The sequence below is a fragment of the Primulina tabacum genome, unplaced genomic scaffold (assembly GCF_025594145.1).
Source record: "Primulina tabacum isolate GXHZ01 unplaced genomic scaffold, ASM2559414v2 Contig710, whole genome shotgun sequence".
In the NCBI taxonomy this organism is placed as follows: Eukaryota; Viridiplantae; Streptophyta; class Magnoliopsida; order Lamiales; family Gesneriaceae; genus Primulina; species Primulina tabacum.
In genome coordinates, this window is record NW_027459863.1 from 44,212 (window position 1) to 61,734 (window position 17,523).

The following is a 17,523-nucleotide window of genomic DNA, read 5'->3' on the forward strand; positions in this document are numbered from 1 at the left end:
GCCCTAGAAGCACAAGTGCTAGTAGCTGCAGTCGTACTCAACATTAGAGCCGCGTAGCCGTAGTATTTCGTTTGTGGGCTGCCACTGCCGCCAAATCTTGCCATTCCTGGTTCAATTTGTATGCCTGTCGATACACTGGTTGAGGTTAAACACATAATAAATAAATTAATCCAAAAATGGTTCCATTGCCGGGAATCGAACCCGGGTCTCCTGGGTGAAAGCCAGATATCCTAACCGCTGGACGACAATGGATTGTCGTCCTGATTTTAATAAAACTTATTTATTAAACTAATTAACACTTCCATACCTTTCCCTTCTAAGGTTCCATTTTTTTGGCAGGCCGAACAGAAATGAGCGGTTTCCCAAAACCCCACTCCTAATTGGCAAAGAAAAAACCTAATTCCAATCTGGAAATCATCGTTTCCGCAAAAATCACAAGTCGATTGAGGATTATTAACCTGCGGAATCTGTTTTCTGTGATCCCATTTCAGTTCGATTGGACACTGTTATCGGGCAGGATTGGGATCTTGTTAGGTGGATCAACTCGATGATAACTCGGTCGAAGCTGGTGGAGCAACTGAGAGATTACCAGATCCGATCTCAGCACAAGTGGCCGGCTCTCACTGTCTTCTCTCCCAAACCCATTCTCTCCACCAGGTAATTTCATGCTTTTGCTCTTTGTTGTGTTTCATAATTAACCTGCATATATTATATTTTGGTAAATTGGTGATTATATTTGTGAATTTTTTATGTTCTGTATTCGTTCATACAATTGCAATTTTATCCATGGGGGTTTACTGGTAGTATTTCCGTATCATTAACATTAAATTCGAAATGACTGGAATTTTGTTAAATTCCTGAATTGAAGCGACATTCAAGATTATATGCGAAAAGATGCAAGTTTTTCTTTGTTCAGAATGGGAATCTTGATTTGACTGTGCACATGGTTTTGAATTATATTTAGGATCACTGCTTTTATTGAGAGAAACAATGGTTGGGAGCTAGAACTCAATGCGATTTCTCATGCATAATGTAAACAGGCTACTTGTCTGAATATTGTAAAATTTTGGTCTCCGTCTCACTTTTGAAAATACATAAAGATTCTAATGCTCAGCCATATCTCAAAGAATCATTTGAAGACTTTATAATGTAATGAAATTGTCGATGCAGCCTATGGTGAATGGTGCATTAAAAGTTGCAACTATTTGTCATTACTTTTGGTTTATCTATCTGAATTGTTTCTTCCAGCAATCAAGTTGCTATACTGGTCGGCACTCGGCCTCCTGGTTAATTTTTGATCGCTTTAAACTTAAACAGTTGTATATGTGTGGAAAAGGAAATATCTAGTGTATGCTTGCTGTTGGGTTTAAGAGACCAAATGCATAGATTCAATTATTCAAATAGTGGATTTGCTTGATCTGTGTGACTTTCTTTCAGTTCATGGTGAACAATGTTTCAGTAATATAACAAGCTCTGTAACCGTGTAAAGACACTAGCTCTTTTCCATCTTTATCCTTTATGTTTTACTCCCTTCTTTCCTTGTTTCTATTTAGTTCATAATGCCATCAAATATTTCTTCAGTTATTTCACTCTGTTGTTTTTACACTTTCTCAGGACTGATGTTGCGGTGTCTATATTTTGGGCCTTGCTCTTTATTGTACTTCTAGTTTCCTCGTATAGTACCCTCTGGTTGAAATGTTACTGGATTTCCTTCATTATCATGTGCCTTGGCATCCTTATTCCTATACGTTTGAGAATTTTGCGGCAGTCGCTTGCAAGAAAAAGGGATAGAAGATTGTTGCTACCTTTATCCATGTGAATGTTCTCAACTATTACTGGGCAATAGACACTTATTTACCTGCTGTAAACAGAGGTTTCAAGCCCACTCTGCAAGCTCATTATTATTGATTTGCTGACTTCTAATATTGGTAGGGCTCTTTCCGACCCTTTTCTCGTTGATTTTATACCAGAGCAATCTAGAGTTGCTGGAGAAAAACACAACAACAAGCTTGCACTGTCGCTCAAGTGATTAGAAACCCTCTTGTACTCATTTTCCAGTAGTGGGAATAACTACCCCCCAATTGAGTTGTTCATTGCTTCACCATCTCCTGATTGTAAATATTGACTGAACAAGACACTTTTTTACTCCAGATGAACTCAACATGAACGTAGGGAAATACCAAGTTACCAAGCATCTGATATGGTAAAGAAGAGCCTTTGGGTTCTGCAGAGAGAAAAACTATTTTTGTATTCCAATGTTTAGCTAAAAGTCGGGCTGAAGAGCAGATCTGTTCGATTTTATGTCCTGAAAAAACTAGTTAGTTTCTCGTAGGTGTTCGACTTTTAATTTATATTGATGTAGTTTCTATTCAGATTATGTGATTACATATATACACGTAATTTTTTCAGTAGTTATTTTGGATCAATCCAATGAGTTGATTTTTTAGTTTTTACCGAAGAGATGAGTTGATATATTGTTTAATTTCATAGTTTCCTGGTTTTTTTTTACTCTACTGAAAATACAAATACAGGTTTACTGAAGTTTCAATGTGTTCACAAATAGGGACTATAGAATGGTTTTGATACCGAAGATAAATTGTGGTGGTGTACGTCTCAAAGTGAGGTCTCTTATAAAAGGTACAAAAGCACTTTCTTCGTCTCAGATATAAAAGTTGCGTTTCATTTTTCATGAGTTTCTAATACATAATTATTTTCTTTATTCTTTTACCAATCTACCCCATCATTAAATATAATAACTACTTCCAATAAATTTTTATAATATTAAAACATTCATTTAATAAGAGTAAAATGAGAATTATTTTATAAAATTTATTTATTCGATAATTTTCTCAGTATATGTGAAAACGAACATTACCTTAAATACATGTGACGGAGAAAGTAAAAATTGAGTGACAATGTGTATTTCTTTAATTTGATATTTGCATATTTGGACGACTCATATTTTATAGGGGTGGGCCCCGTGACGGGATCCGACTCGTGAGGGCAACTCCAACGCTGCGCTAAAATGGTGTTTTATTTTAGCACAGCTTTCAATGCTCCAATGGGGCTGCGCTATTTCACCAAAATAGCGCTGTGGGTCATTTTTTTAAATTTTTTTAAATTTTTTTAATGTGTATTTATTATAAATATTTATATTAAAATTGTAAATATTATAAAATAATAGTATAATATTTATTTTAATAATTAGATATTTAATCCTAAAAATTTAAAAAATATAATTATTGATTTTTAAAATATTTATTTATTTATGTTAATTATTAATAAAAACTAATTCGTTTTTAATTTTTTTTAATTTTTTTAATGTTTTTTAATTAATTTAAATATGTATTAAATATTTTTAATAATAATATTATATAATTGATGAGTAAAATTAACTCGTGTTGATATAAAATATAATTCATAATAAAAATTAAAACACACAAAAATAATTATAATTATATTCGAAAATTTATAAAAATATTTCTAGTTTTTTATTTTATTTTTGACATTTATAACTCTCGTAAATATATAATTGATAAAATAAATAGTGTAAGATTTGAAGTAAATGAGTTGGAGATGAATGTTATATTTGGTGCAGAAACTGCACTAAAATAGATTTATGGGTTGGAGATGGCCTGAATCATCTACCCAATCCACTTCACGATTAGAATTGAGAATTTTTTTCTCTTGAAATTGCACCCGACAAGTGTTGAAATCCGAATGTTCGGGATTCTGTCGGGTAAGGAAATGATATCCAGATAAATATTTTTTAATTCATTGACACACACAAGTTAAACAATGTATATAACTATTAAAATTGGAGTAGATCTTTTATGAGACGGTCTCACGAATCTTTATCTGTGAGACGGGTCAACCTATCGATATTCACAATAAAAAGTAACACTCTTAGCATAAAAAATAAGAGAAGGTCTCTTGTGATACGGTCTCACGAATCTTTATATGTGAGATGGATCAACCCAACTGATATTCACAATAAAAAGTAATATGCTTAGCATAAAAAATAATACTTATTTATGGATGACCCAAATAAGATATTCGTTTCACAAAATACGATCCGTGAGACCGTCTCACACAAGTTTTTGCCAAAAAATAATATTTTTCATGGATGACTCAAATTAGATATCTGTCTCACAAAATACGACCCGTGAGACCGTCTCACACTGGCTATTAAGTGAACAAATAATTTTTATGTTGTGAAATGTAGCAGAGAATGGATTTCTAAGATAACATATTTTTATCTTATGGTTCTTCTGATATAAACATTTGTACAATAGTATTTTTAATTAATTTTTCCTAATATTATTTAAAAGGCTGGTTCATGTATCTGTAATAAAATCTTCATATTGAATAATTTAAAGGGTTGATTTTAATTAAATTTAATTTTCTTATCAAATAATTATAGGTCATATTGAACTATTAGATATTATTTAAAATATTTAAAAACGTCATAATAATAATGATGATGATAAGGTTTCATTTTCAGACAAACCTAATTGGCGTGACAATTATGTGAAAGGAAATGCATGGGGGCCAAAAACTGCGGCTTAAAAAAACAAATATAAACCCTTTAAAAACTTAATTTATTAATGACAAAAACTTATGTGAGACGGATTCACATGTCGTATTTTGTGAGAAATATATCTTATTTAGGTCATCCATTAAAAATTATTACTTTTTATTGTGAATATTGGTAGGATTGACCCGTCTCACAGATCCGTCTCACAGATAAAGATTCGTGAGATCGTGTCATAAGAGACTTACTTTTTATTAATATATAAATAAAAGAAACATATATAATTTTCAGTACATCTTTATTTGAAAAGATGTTACTAGAATTTTAATAAAAGAAGACAATATTAATATATATTTTTTAATTCGATCAGATAAGATCAATCTTCATTTTCCAAAGATAACCCTCAAAGGAAAGACGTTTGCTTTATTGTTTTCTAGTATTAAATATTTGTTATTATACCAAAAGTTATAATCGATAATAACAGTACAGCTAAATTTTTTTAACATATATAGCCATTCAAATACCACTTTTCGATTATTTTACATCACATTTATAATTATTACACTCAACATATCATTTATTACAAATTTCATATTTATTTTTTCCATACAAAAATCTTTTAATTATCATATATATATACATACACCTCTGATTATTTTATTTTTTCAATGAAAAGAAAGAGGAAAGTTAGGCTTTAATGGTGCGAGTACGATTTAATTAAAGTAATACAACAAAAATTGCACAAATAATCCTAACAAAATCCGTTTTAATTACAAAAAATATCGATATCGAACGACCATAGAATAATCTCGATGTTATGTCGTCGTACACGATTTATTATTATTTTGACAAATAAGGTTTTTATATGTTTCCTCATAATGGAAGTGAAAATTATTGATTATTATTTATTTATATGATTTTTCTCAAATGAGTAAAAAACCATGTTAATTTATTTAGGTGTAAAAAGACTTTACCGCCGCTTTGGGCTTATGCCAAAATTGTTTTCAGATTGCTTTTATTTCTTTTTTGCTTTATTACGTATATTTTTAACAGCGGGCCCTAAAGTTTGGCCTTTATCCTTTCAATCTTCTTAATGTGGGCCATAGAGGCTCGATGTGGCCCACTAAGCCCAAACCAGCCAAAATAAAATGGCCCTTAATCTAGGTAAACTGGGCCCAACCACCTTCCTCCTTTTAACAAGTCATCTTCTACAAACTTCGCTTCAATTTGACTCATTTACTTTTTGTTTGACAATTGATATTGCTTACATTTTGTTTATATAAACAGCCTATATACACACACACATAAAATTCTATATTATTTAAAATAAGTAATATTGGTAATTTAAATGTGTGAATAAGAATATTGTTTAATTATTCTGCAATAATTACAATAAATATATGATAAACCACTTGTAAAAAATCTTTTTCTTTCTAACTTTTTATATTATGGCAAAAAATTTTGTGAGATGGTCTCACGGGTCGTATTTTGTGAGACGGATATCTTATTTGGGTCATCCATGAAAAAATATTACTTTTTATGCTAAGAGTATTACTTTTTATTGTAAATGTCGATAGGGTTGACCCGTCTCACAAATAAAGATTAGTGAGGTCGTCTCACAAGAGACATACTCTTATATTATTATTATTAACTTGTTCATTTCCATCAGTGATTGAATATAAATCTCGAATGAAGTCAATAGTTATTGTAAATAAGGAATGAAGTTAAAATACCTAAAAAAATAATATTTTTTACTCGACATAAAATATCTACATGATGTGCATAGTTTACAAGCTAATGCACATTCCGCGTTTACTCACTACACATTCGATTACGTGTATAACTACAAAAAAATATGAAATACCATATAAATTACATTTTTTAAAATATAGTTTCTAATTTTTTTTATGTATCGAGTAGCTTATACTAAAATCTAAACATGATAAAACCAACCATATTATAATTAATAGGATAAATTGCGTACAGGGCACAGAGTGTGAAATAGGTATCGGGTCAGGTTACCTTTTTCCCAATTAACGCTTTTCACCTCATTTCTGTGACATTTTTGACCCGACCCATCGGGGCCCACTGAGCTCCACTTTGTCTACGTGTCGATCTACTATTCCTCTGGCACGCTTCCCCTTCCAACGGAAAACGAAGCAGGCAGATCTCACCGTTAGATCCCGACCAACGGCCAAGATCAAAAATTTTCAAACCTCGATAAATTTTCAATCAAAAAGATAAAATCACACTGATGACGTCATTACACGTACGGTTGACGCAGCGGTGGGCCCCGCGACGCAGTTACTGCACTGAAGCACTGTGTCCCCCGTTCGGGCCGGGAGAGAAGATCGTTCCCTCTGGGACGAACACTGAATGAGAGCCACGTCATCGTCAGTCGTCTTTGACGGTGCTAAGAAATCTATCGGTGACCACACATCCAAATTGTAAGATGTACGATATATACATAAATATATATTTATATTTTAAATTTTTCATCTTATATTATATTAAATCGATGACTAATACAATAACTTGTAAACTATAATCCAATAAAAATATATAGCGAATCATGTACGAGAAAGTAGTTCGAAAAAATGTGAGTTGAGAGAGAAATTTGTTAAATCGGTTCTCTGATATGAAATATGGTTGTAAATTTAGGACTTTTGTATATGATTTTGAACATCTTTAGTGATAAAAATTAATGGAATAAGTGGCTCTAAATCTCAACTAAAGTTTGCCATTTTCTTTTGAATTTGAAAATATTATTTTAAAATACACAATTGTGTCATGCGTCAATTTTGTATTCAATTTTGGTCATTCATTAAAAATAATAAATTTTATTACAAATATGAGTAATGTTGACTCATCTCATTAATAAAGATATTTGAAACCGTATAATAAGAGTAATACTCTTTGAAAATATGTAATTACCTAAAAAAAAATTGTTTCCACTATGAGATTGAGTAAAAAATCAAACAAAACATATCATGTTGTCAAAATTATCTATTTTATAAGATTGAATTATTGAGTAGCATGAACTTGAATTAACATATATATTATAAAGTAACTCCGAATGTACTGTCACATCATATTATGGGTGATGTTATTTGTACAACCTATCATATTTTATGAATAAATTTAATATATTAAAAAAGAAATAAATTATAATTTTTTTATGATGATAGAAACATGTCGTCGTTGTCTTTCGTTGTGAATTGAATAAATTTTTGAATTAAAACTTGTAATAAACGATGTTAGCCAATTATAATGTACATACAAATTATATACGATAAATTCGTTTGAAAAAATGTTGTAAGAGAATCAATAAAATTTATTTTCTTATCTTGTGTTTGGTTGGCTTGATATAATTGATAATCTAATCAAATCTCATGTTTGATTGTAATTTTGTGTATTGATTATTTATATTGATTTAATCAAATCATTGAATTAAATTTAAAATATTATCATGTATACCTTTCTTTCATTTATTTTAATTGGGAAAAAAATTGTGATATGTCATCTAATCTCAAATTTAATTATGATAACCAAACATATTATTTATTCAATACAATTTCATATCCTACTCAAAATATTATTTATTCAATACAATTTCACATCCTACCAAATCTTTTTACCATCACAACATTATTAATATATATGGATAATTACATTTTTTATCATGTAATTTTTTTTTATATTTAGCCCTATTAAAAATAATTTTGTTATTTTAGTCATGTAACTTACATTTTATTATATTTTTTGTGATGTTAACGATGAATTTTAATTTTTCGTCTTATAACTTGCACGTTTTCTTTCATTTTTTGTCATGTTAATGATGAATTTGCATTTTTAGTCTTGTAATTTATATGTTTTTCATTTTTTTTATCGAAATCAGTCGTGTTTTATTTCAAATGATATTCTGAAAAATCACGACGTTTATGCAAGTTTACTTCCAAAAATTCATGTCAGCATCCAAGTTGGCTTCATGAACAATTTGTAGACATGACGCACTCTAATAAAAAAAACCAAAAACGAAAAACAAACATATAATTTACATGACTAAAAATACATATTTACTGTTAACATGATTAAATAAAAAAATACAAATTACATAACTAAAAATTCAAATTCACTTTAATATGACCAAAAATAAAAATATGTTAATTATATAAATACAAATATAAATTTTCTTTTATCTATATAATCATATCCAAGTAAACAAACTAATTGATGAATTGATAAGATAAAATTGAACTATTCAACCAAATATCATACTATACATCAAACACGATATAATAGTTAATTAAATTGTATAAAGACTAAAATTAATATATATCACTCTTTTTCTTTTTTATCTTATAGGGAAGTCTAACATGGTCAATGGGGAAGTGCTTTCCAATTTAAATTTGACATTGATCTGATTTTTAATTTTAAATATTTAAATGTGAGATATTTTAATAATATAATATAATATAATTTAATTTAATGCTTACGAGAATTCCTAAATAATATAATTTAAGGCTTACGAGAGTGAGGAATTCCTTAGATTATTTGTTCACAGTCCCCCTTCTACTTCCCTTCAGCACTCCTCCCTCCCTCTCCATCCCTTCAAATTTCATTGTATTTTCATACTCGTCTCCTAAATTTTCTTGCACTTTTCTTCTAGTAATCTGCGGCTGCTCCAATATTTCGGTGAAGAAGGGCTTTACTATGGCATACATGTGTACGGACAGCGGGAATCTGATGGCGATTGCGCAGCAAGTGATTCAGCAGAAGCAACAGCAGGAGCAGCAGCAAGTGGAACAGCAGCAACAGCAGCAGTTCCTCAACCCTTTCTGCCTCAGCCCATGGCCAGGGACCAGTTCCGCCGTCGCAGTTCAACACCAGGCTCAGGCTTCAGCATCTCTCAGCTATGGGTTTCTTGACCCGTTTGGTGTCTCGGGTGGAGAGCCGGAGACGACCGAATCTGGGTTTCAGTTTCCCAGCTTGGAACACCACTCCACAACAGGGTTCAGGTTTTCGGATTTGTGTGACGGTCCGGGGGGCGATTTTGAATCGGAAGAGTGGATGGAGAGCTTGATTGGCGTCGGGGATTCGACGGAGAGCTCTAATCTTCGGACGGATTGCGACACGTGGCGGCCCGTTTCTGACTTTACCGCTCACATATATGATCCTGATACGTTCCCGAGACGACTCGGCTCTAACTCATCTCCGCCGCCCGATCCTGGCCGAGTTACCTTCTCCGGACCCACCTCTGCCTTGGTCCCGCATTCTTCCGCCGTGAAAGAAAAGAAACCAGTAATCCCTGAAGAAGACGTCGTAGTGGCTGGTGATTGTAACACTGTTGCTTCCACTAGTTCCCCTGAAATCTTCCTCAAAGGGAAGCCATATCTTAAAGCTTTATTAGACTGCGCTCGTCTCTCTGATTCAGACCCAGAAAAGGCGATGAAATCACTTGTACGACTCAGGGATTCGGTTTTCCAGCACGGAGATCCTCTCGAGCGAGTATCGTACTATTTCTCCGGGGCCCTTTATAGTAGAATTTCGCCTCGACGTGTAAAAGCTGCCACAGTTAGTGATACTACCTGTGAAGAGTTCACTTCGTCGTACAAAGCCCTTAATGATGCCTGCCCTAACTCTAAATTCGCCCATTTCACTGCAAACCAAGCAATTTTAGAAGCCACTGAGAAAGCCAAGAAAATCCATGTAGTGGATTTCGGGATTGTTCAGGGAGTTCAATGGGCTGCCTTTCTGCAGGCTTTGGCCACAAGACCGGCTGGGAAGCCTGAAAGGATCCGACTTTCGGGAATACCGGCCGTTGCTCTTGGGCATACTCAGGCGGCTTCACTTTTGGCTACCGGGAAGCGATTGCGAGACTTCGCCAAGCGTTTGGATTTGAATTTTGAGTTTGAACCCGTTTTGACACCGGTTCGGGAGCTGAAGGACTCGAGTTTCCGGGTTGAGCCGGATGAGGTGACTGCTGTGAACTTCATGCTTCAATTGTATAATTTACTTGACGATAGTGATGAGGGCGTAGAGACAGCCCTAAAGCTTGCAAAGTCATTGAATCCCAAGGTTGTAACTTTAGGTGAGTATGAAGTGAGCTTGAATCGGGTCGGGTTCTTGCCTCGTTTCAAGAACGCCCTCAAGTACTACACCGCTGTGTTTCAATCCCTAGACCAGAATATGGCTCGAGACTCACCCGAGCGCATCCAGGTTGAAAGATTGGTGCTTGGCCACAGAATAGTTGGAGTAGCTGGGCCGGAAGAACAAAGAAGAGAGCGCATGGAAGATAAAGAAAGATGGAGGATTTTGATGGAGGGTGCCGGTTTTCAGCCATTAGTCTTCAGCCACTATGCATTAAGCCAGGCTAAAATACTTCTTTGGAATTACAGTTACAGCTCATTTTACAAGATTATTGAATCTTCTCCACCGGGGTTTCTTACTTTAGCTTGGAATGATGTTCCACTACTCACTGTTTCTTCCTGGTGTTAATTGAATCAGGCTGAATTTTATCGGTGTTTTTCACCCCCTTGGTTAATTTTTTTGCTTCCTTGGCGTGGAATCAGTAAAGAGAGATTGTTAATGATGTCAGTTTGGATGAACTGTACTGTGTTTGTGTGTTTATCCTAGCGATGCATCAGTTGCAAGAGTATAGATGAAATGCATCTTACTAATAGGGACAGAGTAATAGTTTGAAGCTTTTGGTGGCCAACTCATTTTTCCACTGGTTTCAGTACGAATGTATGGTTAATTTACCGAAATGATTAGTGTTTGAGGGTTGTTTTATCCTCTATTTTACAGTTTTAACTCATGGCGTAATTGTTTGTTCTGTAACATGACTAGTTGAAGACCAACTGTAACTGTGTATATGAATCTGAATTATTGGTGTTTCGCACTAATCGGTCTCCTGCTTTTTAATATTTGAAGAACTGGAAAAATTGCATGAGTTACGTCCCGTGTTATGGCCAACCAATTGAAGAATCTAATTCCATATTCGAAGAAGAAAACCAATGTGTGGAAAGCATAATGGCATTTCCGTGTTATGTTTGTGTAGTCTATTTTCTTGACATGGGCATTTCTTTCAAGTCACTTGCTTGTCTAGTGAAACTCGCACCACATGATATGTGTGTATAATTTCAGAATGGAGGGAAAAAGGGCTTATAGACCACTTTTCCGAACTTTTCTGATAGTTGTATCCAGTATGGAGCCGACCATCAATCGAGTATAGCTTGCCGAAGAGTTTAATCGGCGTTAGGGAATCATAAACAGGCGCGACCTTTGCTGGAAGGTTTGGGTTCATCGAAGTTAGAGGCCGGGAAAAGAGTCCAGAAAAGATCCAAGGGTTACACGGTGGTGGTTCCTTTGAGTTGCCATTTTATCCACGCCCATTAAGTAATACATAAATCTTATGATAATTGGCTTTTGTATTTATTGTTGGTTGCTAGAGTAGAGGCATTTGGATAGCGTGTAGATTACTGGTTGAGGTGAAAAAGCACTTATTATTGTCTTAGATTGAGGAAGCAACAAGGACTGTACAATTCTCCTGTTGACTGAAAAACATGTACACGCTGTTGTGTGTGTATAAATTGACACTTCGAAATCAGTCTTCCAGTTCCAAGTCCTCAATACTTAATAGCACACTTATAAAAGTTATCTTGCTAGGAAAATTATTTAGAAAATATAAGGTAAACCTTTTTAATCAAAATATGTAGAGTAGGTTTCTTGTGACACGATCTCACGAGTTTTTATCTGTGAGACATGTCAACTCTACCGATATTCACAATAAAAAGTAATACTTTTAGCATAAAAGTAATATTTTTTAATGGATAACCCAAATAAGATATCTGTCTAATAAAATACGACCCATGAAACCGTCTCACACAAATTTTTGCCAAATATGTTATGTAAAAACCTAGGTGGAAACAGTTATCTTAAAAAAAAATGTCCACTCAATTTTGTCGGTTGAAATGTCCACTCAATTATATCGGTTTATTTAGACGGTCGGACCAAAATATTATTACATTATGTAAAATATTAACATAGTATAATAAATAATATATTTTAAACTTTAAAAATTTATATAATAGACAATATAACGAAAAGCCACTGTGGCCAGTGTCGAAACAGAGAATGTAAAGGTAGGTGATGGACTCTATGTGATGAGCTTGATATTCGTGTAGCTGAGCCCGAATTCCACAGTGAGGTAGCCCATTTACTCGATAGACGCCCTTCAAGTGTTTTAATTGATGTTTTAATCTAGGATGAAATGATTTAATTTAAAGAATATAAGCTTGTATGATTTATATCGTTGGTTGTAATTTTAAAATCTTTCAAAATTTATAGGAAAGACATCAAAAAAAGGAGGAACTTGAAATATATGCTCTAATTTTTTACTCAAACATAAACTATCGATTCGACTGAGAAATCTGAAATCCACTCGTTTCAAATCATTCGATCTATGCACCATCTTAAGTGTGCTATTTGATTCCGGCACACTCAATTTGACATATCCTTTTCCCAATAATATCAATGCAGTTATCAAAATTAGGTCTGCCCCTATATTGTAAGAAACCCACAGCTTAAAAGCAGGTGAATTGCACCTCTAGTTCAAGACATAGAAAGATAATTTCAAAGTAAATATGTTTTTATTGCAGAAATCCATCTCTCTTTAGAAATCAGGATAGGAAATACTTCATCACCTTCTTCACGTTCCTCGTCTGCGCCAATTCGCTTCTGTTGAGAATAGTCATCTACAAAAAGAGACGAAGCTTCTCTGGATTCCCAAGATTTGCTATCATGTTTCGATATAACAGAGATTAATTTATCCTTGATGCACTTCTCAACAGTCTCCCTATTACTTTCTTGGAACTGCAAACCAAGAAGAGAAGGCATTGTCCTTGGAAGTTTAAGTCGTTTGAGGACAATATTAGACCAGTAATTGTCTTGGCAAGATCAGGTGCATAGTTGGAGATCTGCAAAGAATGAATTTCAAACCTTCTAAACGAAAACTAGTGGGAAAAAATTAGCTGTATGATGCACTCATACTTCACAAATCTTCATCAATGTAAACCACAAGTACTTCTACATCCACGCTTGATCAGTAAGAAAATGTGAAGTGGTACGTAAGTTCAAGAAACTATTCCACTTGAGTTGGAATTTCTGCTTGGATACCTTATCATAGCATAAGAAAAATGCTGGTTCTTAGGCAACTGTAACTGTAAGTTTCGTATCGATAATGCTGACCTATGTCAAGCTAAATTAGGTATACTGTACATTTATTGAGACTACAGAATAGCAAGAAATTTTGGAGTGATTCCCAATTTCGGATGCTTTCCCATTTATATCGTGATGGTTTCTAAGTTGAATTCTGTTGTTAGTACCTAAAATATAAAGAACACCATAAAAGGAAATAGGGAAAAAGAAGGGAAATATCTTCTTACTGTACATAAACTTTCTATCTTGATATTAAGGTGTTTATTAACAGAGGTGAGAGACTACAAATTCTAACCTTAAGTGCACGCTCACTGAGCAAGACCCCCATATTCTTTCCTTCATTTCCTTCAGCGCAAGCTTGACAGATTTTCTAGTTAGAGTTCGATCAACTCGACTATTTTCTGAGCTAGACATCTTTGTTCTTGCCGCAAGTTAAGAAAACAAGGAAGAAAACGTAACACCAAGTAGTAGGGCACACAAAAGTTCAGAGGAATATGATGGATATTATAGTAATTTTGTAACAGCACTCAAGGATATTGTCTATTGTATCTATGGAGAACAATGTCGATGTGGACACATGGTGGCAGGTTCTCCCACTCTAGTAAGACAAGACCATCTTGATCTGCAAGACTTCTTAGAGTCAATCCATACTTTTTCCATTCAAGCTTGTCAGTGCGTCAAGAGATGATTGCGGCATTGAACTGGGTGAGAAATCTCTGTTATACAAGACCTAGATGCAGAAATGCAGATTCTTTAAATATAATCCCATAGGAAAAAATTTTGCATATAGGAAATCTTTTCTTTATCAGCGCTAAGAAGGAAGAACCCCATGTTTCAGGATGACAAAGGCTGAAAGGGCAAAAAGCAAGAATCGTCTACAGTTTTCTTTTGACCATTTTTGTGCTTTTTTTTTTCCACGTAATATAATGGGTTCAGAGGGACCTGGTGGTATAAGTTAGTTCAAATAATATCAGTTTGAGATCATTTGTTGATATTGTATTTAAAAATATAATCGCATTCACCAGGTCCTTGTTTATTCTTTTTTAATCTCTGTAAATCCATCAGAAGAAACAGTATGAAAAATATGTTAAACCTTTACGTAGCATAAGAAGTTTAGGACATCATCATAGACTTCAATACTAGGTCAGCGAATGATTATGCTATACTATGGGAGGCTTTGGCAACACGCTGAGCATGTGCTCTTGCAGAAACTATTTCTTCAATAGAATACGCTATCAGATCCAAACGGTACAAAATTCCATGGGAGATATTTGAACGAGAATTACCACCAATAAGTTTTGCTTCATAATATAAAGAATATATAACCCAGAACAAACCTCTGTTTTTCTGCCATACAAACAGCAGCAGGAAGTTTGAGCTGGCACTGTTGTTTCACTGATGATGATAACAGCGTCCATCACCTGTCCACCACCTTGTTGGTTTCCAGAGCTGCACGCGACCCCAGTGCCAACTTTGAGAATCTTTCTGTGAACATTATCAAAATAAAAAATAGAATTATGACACAGTCAAGCCAGAGTTATGATTATTATAACTATCACAGTCCGCAGAAGGTGATGCTGAAAGACTAAGTGAGAGCCTTCTCAATGATGATTTTTTTATTCTGCGTGAAAACATAATGAATCAAGGTTAATAATCCATTCTGACACCATAGCTTCTGTGCCATGCCATTGTTCAAGATTTGTCTGGCCTTACCGGCAGGGCTGGTCTATGTTTTCGATACTGTGAGAGCATACTAAAAATTCGACAGTATCTACAGATGTTCATCCATGTGATTACTGTTAAAAGATTCGGTAGTTATAAATCTATTCATATAAAGAAAACTGAAATTCTATGACACACCCAGTTGAGGAGCAAGACTGGCACGCTTCAACCAGTCTCTTTCCATGCTTAGAGACATAGTCTTCAAATCCCAACTTCAGAAAGTCAATATTTGCTGCATCCACAGGCAAGACACTGCATGCATTTTCCAGTACAATTCTTTTATGTTGTGATCCTGTGATATCCCCAGAATCAACAGAGACTTCAATTGCAATCTTCTGGAGATATCAGCGCAGATGAGCAACAAGTGAGATAACCTTACATCAGAGTTATTCCAGAAATTATAACTCAATGTACTAAAATCACAAAGTGCATTTTTCAAAAGATCACGAGATTATATTAATTGCTGAACACACATAATTTTAAAATTTCGAAAGGCACTACAGTCTAGACAAACACTTCGTAGATTTAGAGGATCATTACCATCACCCAAGGAAAAAAGATGCACTTTCATTTGTGCGTTGAAAGGGGCTGGGGAATCAATCAGAAGATGGGGGAATCAATTTGATGATTTTGATCCAACATATTAACTAATGATCAAGTACATGTCATATCAATTGTTACCTCTTGAATGGAGTTTGGTCTCTCTGGTAAACTCTTGAATGTAGAGGTCCTTCTAAGGTAAGGAAAGGTAAAACCAAAGGAACAAACACATATATGCTGCGGAAAAAATTGCACATCAACAGAGGCAATCAGAACTCACTGGAGATCTCAGAACAAGTCTGCAAAGATTGTGAGCAATGAATTGGGCATCAGCAGTGTAGTTAATTAATCATCCCAACACTCATTTAAATCTAGAAAATGATCAGTCATCAGAAATCAACCTTCCTAATGAAGATTGTCATCATTGCCAGTAGAACATCATTTTTTCAGATATTGACAATGATACTTCAGTTCCACTGCAAAAGAATAACAGAACAGATCCAGAATATTTTCTATAGAGAAGTTTCCACATTTATGACAGAAAAGAGGAAACACATTGCCTGAATTTTGGGCCATTCTTTGCCGCTGATGTAATCTCACAAGCCTTCTTGACGAAGTATTTTCTTTCAAGCGAGTTTCATGTGATGAATCTCAGTATCAGTGATGCCTGGTCAAGTGGATCTAACGATGAAATAGCAGCCAGGCATCACATTTATTTTCTGGAAAATCTTTATGACTCTTAAGCATACCACTTCTCAAGTTTGTGCCTTTCGATCAGATTAGTTTGGGTCAAAACGAACTAGAGAAAGAATTTAGATTTAGGTTCCACTGGTTAAGTAATAGGTTCAATAGTTAGTTCTGAGACTTTTAACAATAGCCTCACATTCTTTATTTTGTTCCTGGTCCAGATGGCATCCACAATCGAAGCTTAATTATTACACACACCCAACAATTGAGCAAAGACAATTTACTTCGAGAGAGACCTTACCTGTAGTAGCAATGCTAAGAACTCCATCTGCAATAAACATACAAATAGTAAGGGAATGAATTGATATAACATGAATTAGAGAATTGCGGCATAAAGAGTACAAAATATTTTAAATATGTCAGATCATATATTTGACAAGGTACAATTTGGATGATTAAAAATATGAATGTTAAAAGTAATCATTACAGCATTTTACAGAAGCATTCGATGACAGCTATTAATTTTCCTGGTTGGGTTTATGGGGAAAAAATTACAATGATAGAGGGGATAGGAAATCAGAAAACAGCAACATTATATGACCAGAGTTACGTCGTGAAGTGAAATAAATAACAAGAAACTTGATTCATGGGAAAACTATGCAGACTTAACCATATAAGTATAACTGCAAGTTCAATTAGAACAGCACATCCTCACGACAAAAGATGGTTCTTACCAAAATGATCAGGATAGAATGGAATAACTGATTCACTTACCCCATTTCCCAGTCAAAATGGGATCATTTCGAACTTTCAGTTCATGA

At 34.1% G+C, this 17,523-nt stretch overlaps 1 protein-coding gene, 1 long non-coding RNA gene, 1 other non-coding gene and 1 pseudogene across 3 annotated transcripts; 2 read left to right on the plus strand and 2 right to left on the minus strand.

The window, feature by feature from the left end:
• Positions 1-180: 180 nt before the first annotated feature.
• Positions 181-252, minus strand: TRNAE-UUC (transfer RNA glutamic acid (anticodon UUC)). The gene has a single exon. It is a non-coding gene; the product is annotated as a tRNA-Glu (tRNA).
• A 43-nt stretch (positions 253-295) lies between these two features.
• LOC142534843 (uncharacterized) lies at positions 296-2,411 on the plus strand. The gene is made up of 2 exons (XR_012817215.1): positions 296-657; positions 1,615-2,411. It is a non-coding gene; the product is annotated as an uncharacterized LOC142534843 (long non-coding RNA).
• Positions 2,412-9,085: 6,674 nt separating this feature from the next.
• LOC142534842 (SCARECROW-LIKE protein 7-like) lies at positions 9,086-11,439 on the plus strand. The gene has a single exon (XM_075641564.1). The coding sequence runs from the start codon at positions 9,248-9,250 to the stop codon at positions 11,030-11,032; it is 1,785 nt and encodes a 594-aa protein (XP_075497679.1). The 5' UTR covers positions 9,086-9,247; the 3' UTR covers positions 11,033-11,439.
• A 1,729-nt stretch (positions 11,440-13,168) lies between these two features.
• Positions 13,169-17,481, minus strand: LOC142534837 (type 2 DNA topoisomerase 6 subunit B-like; annotated as a pseudogene).
• Positions 17,482-17,523: the final 42 nt, after the last annotated feature.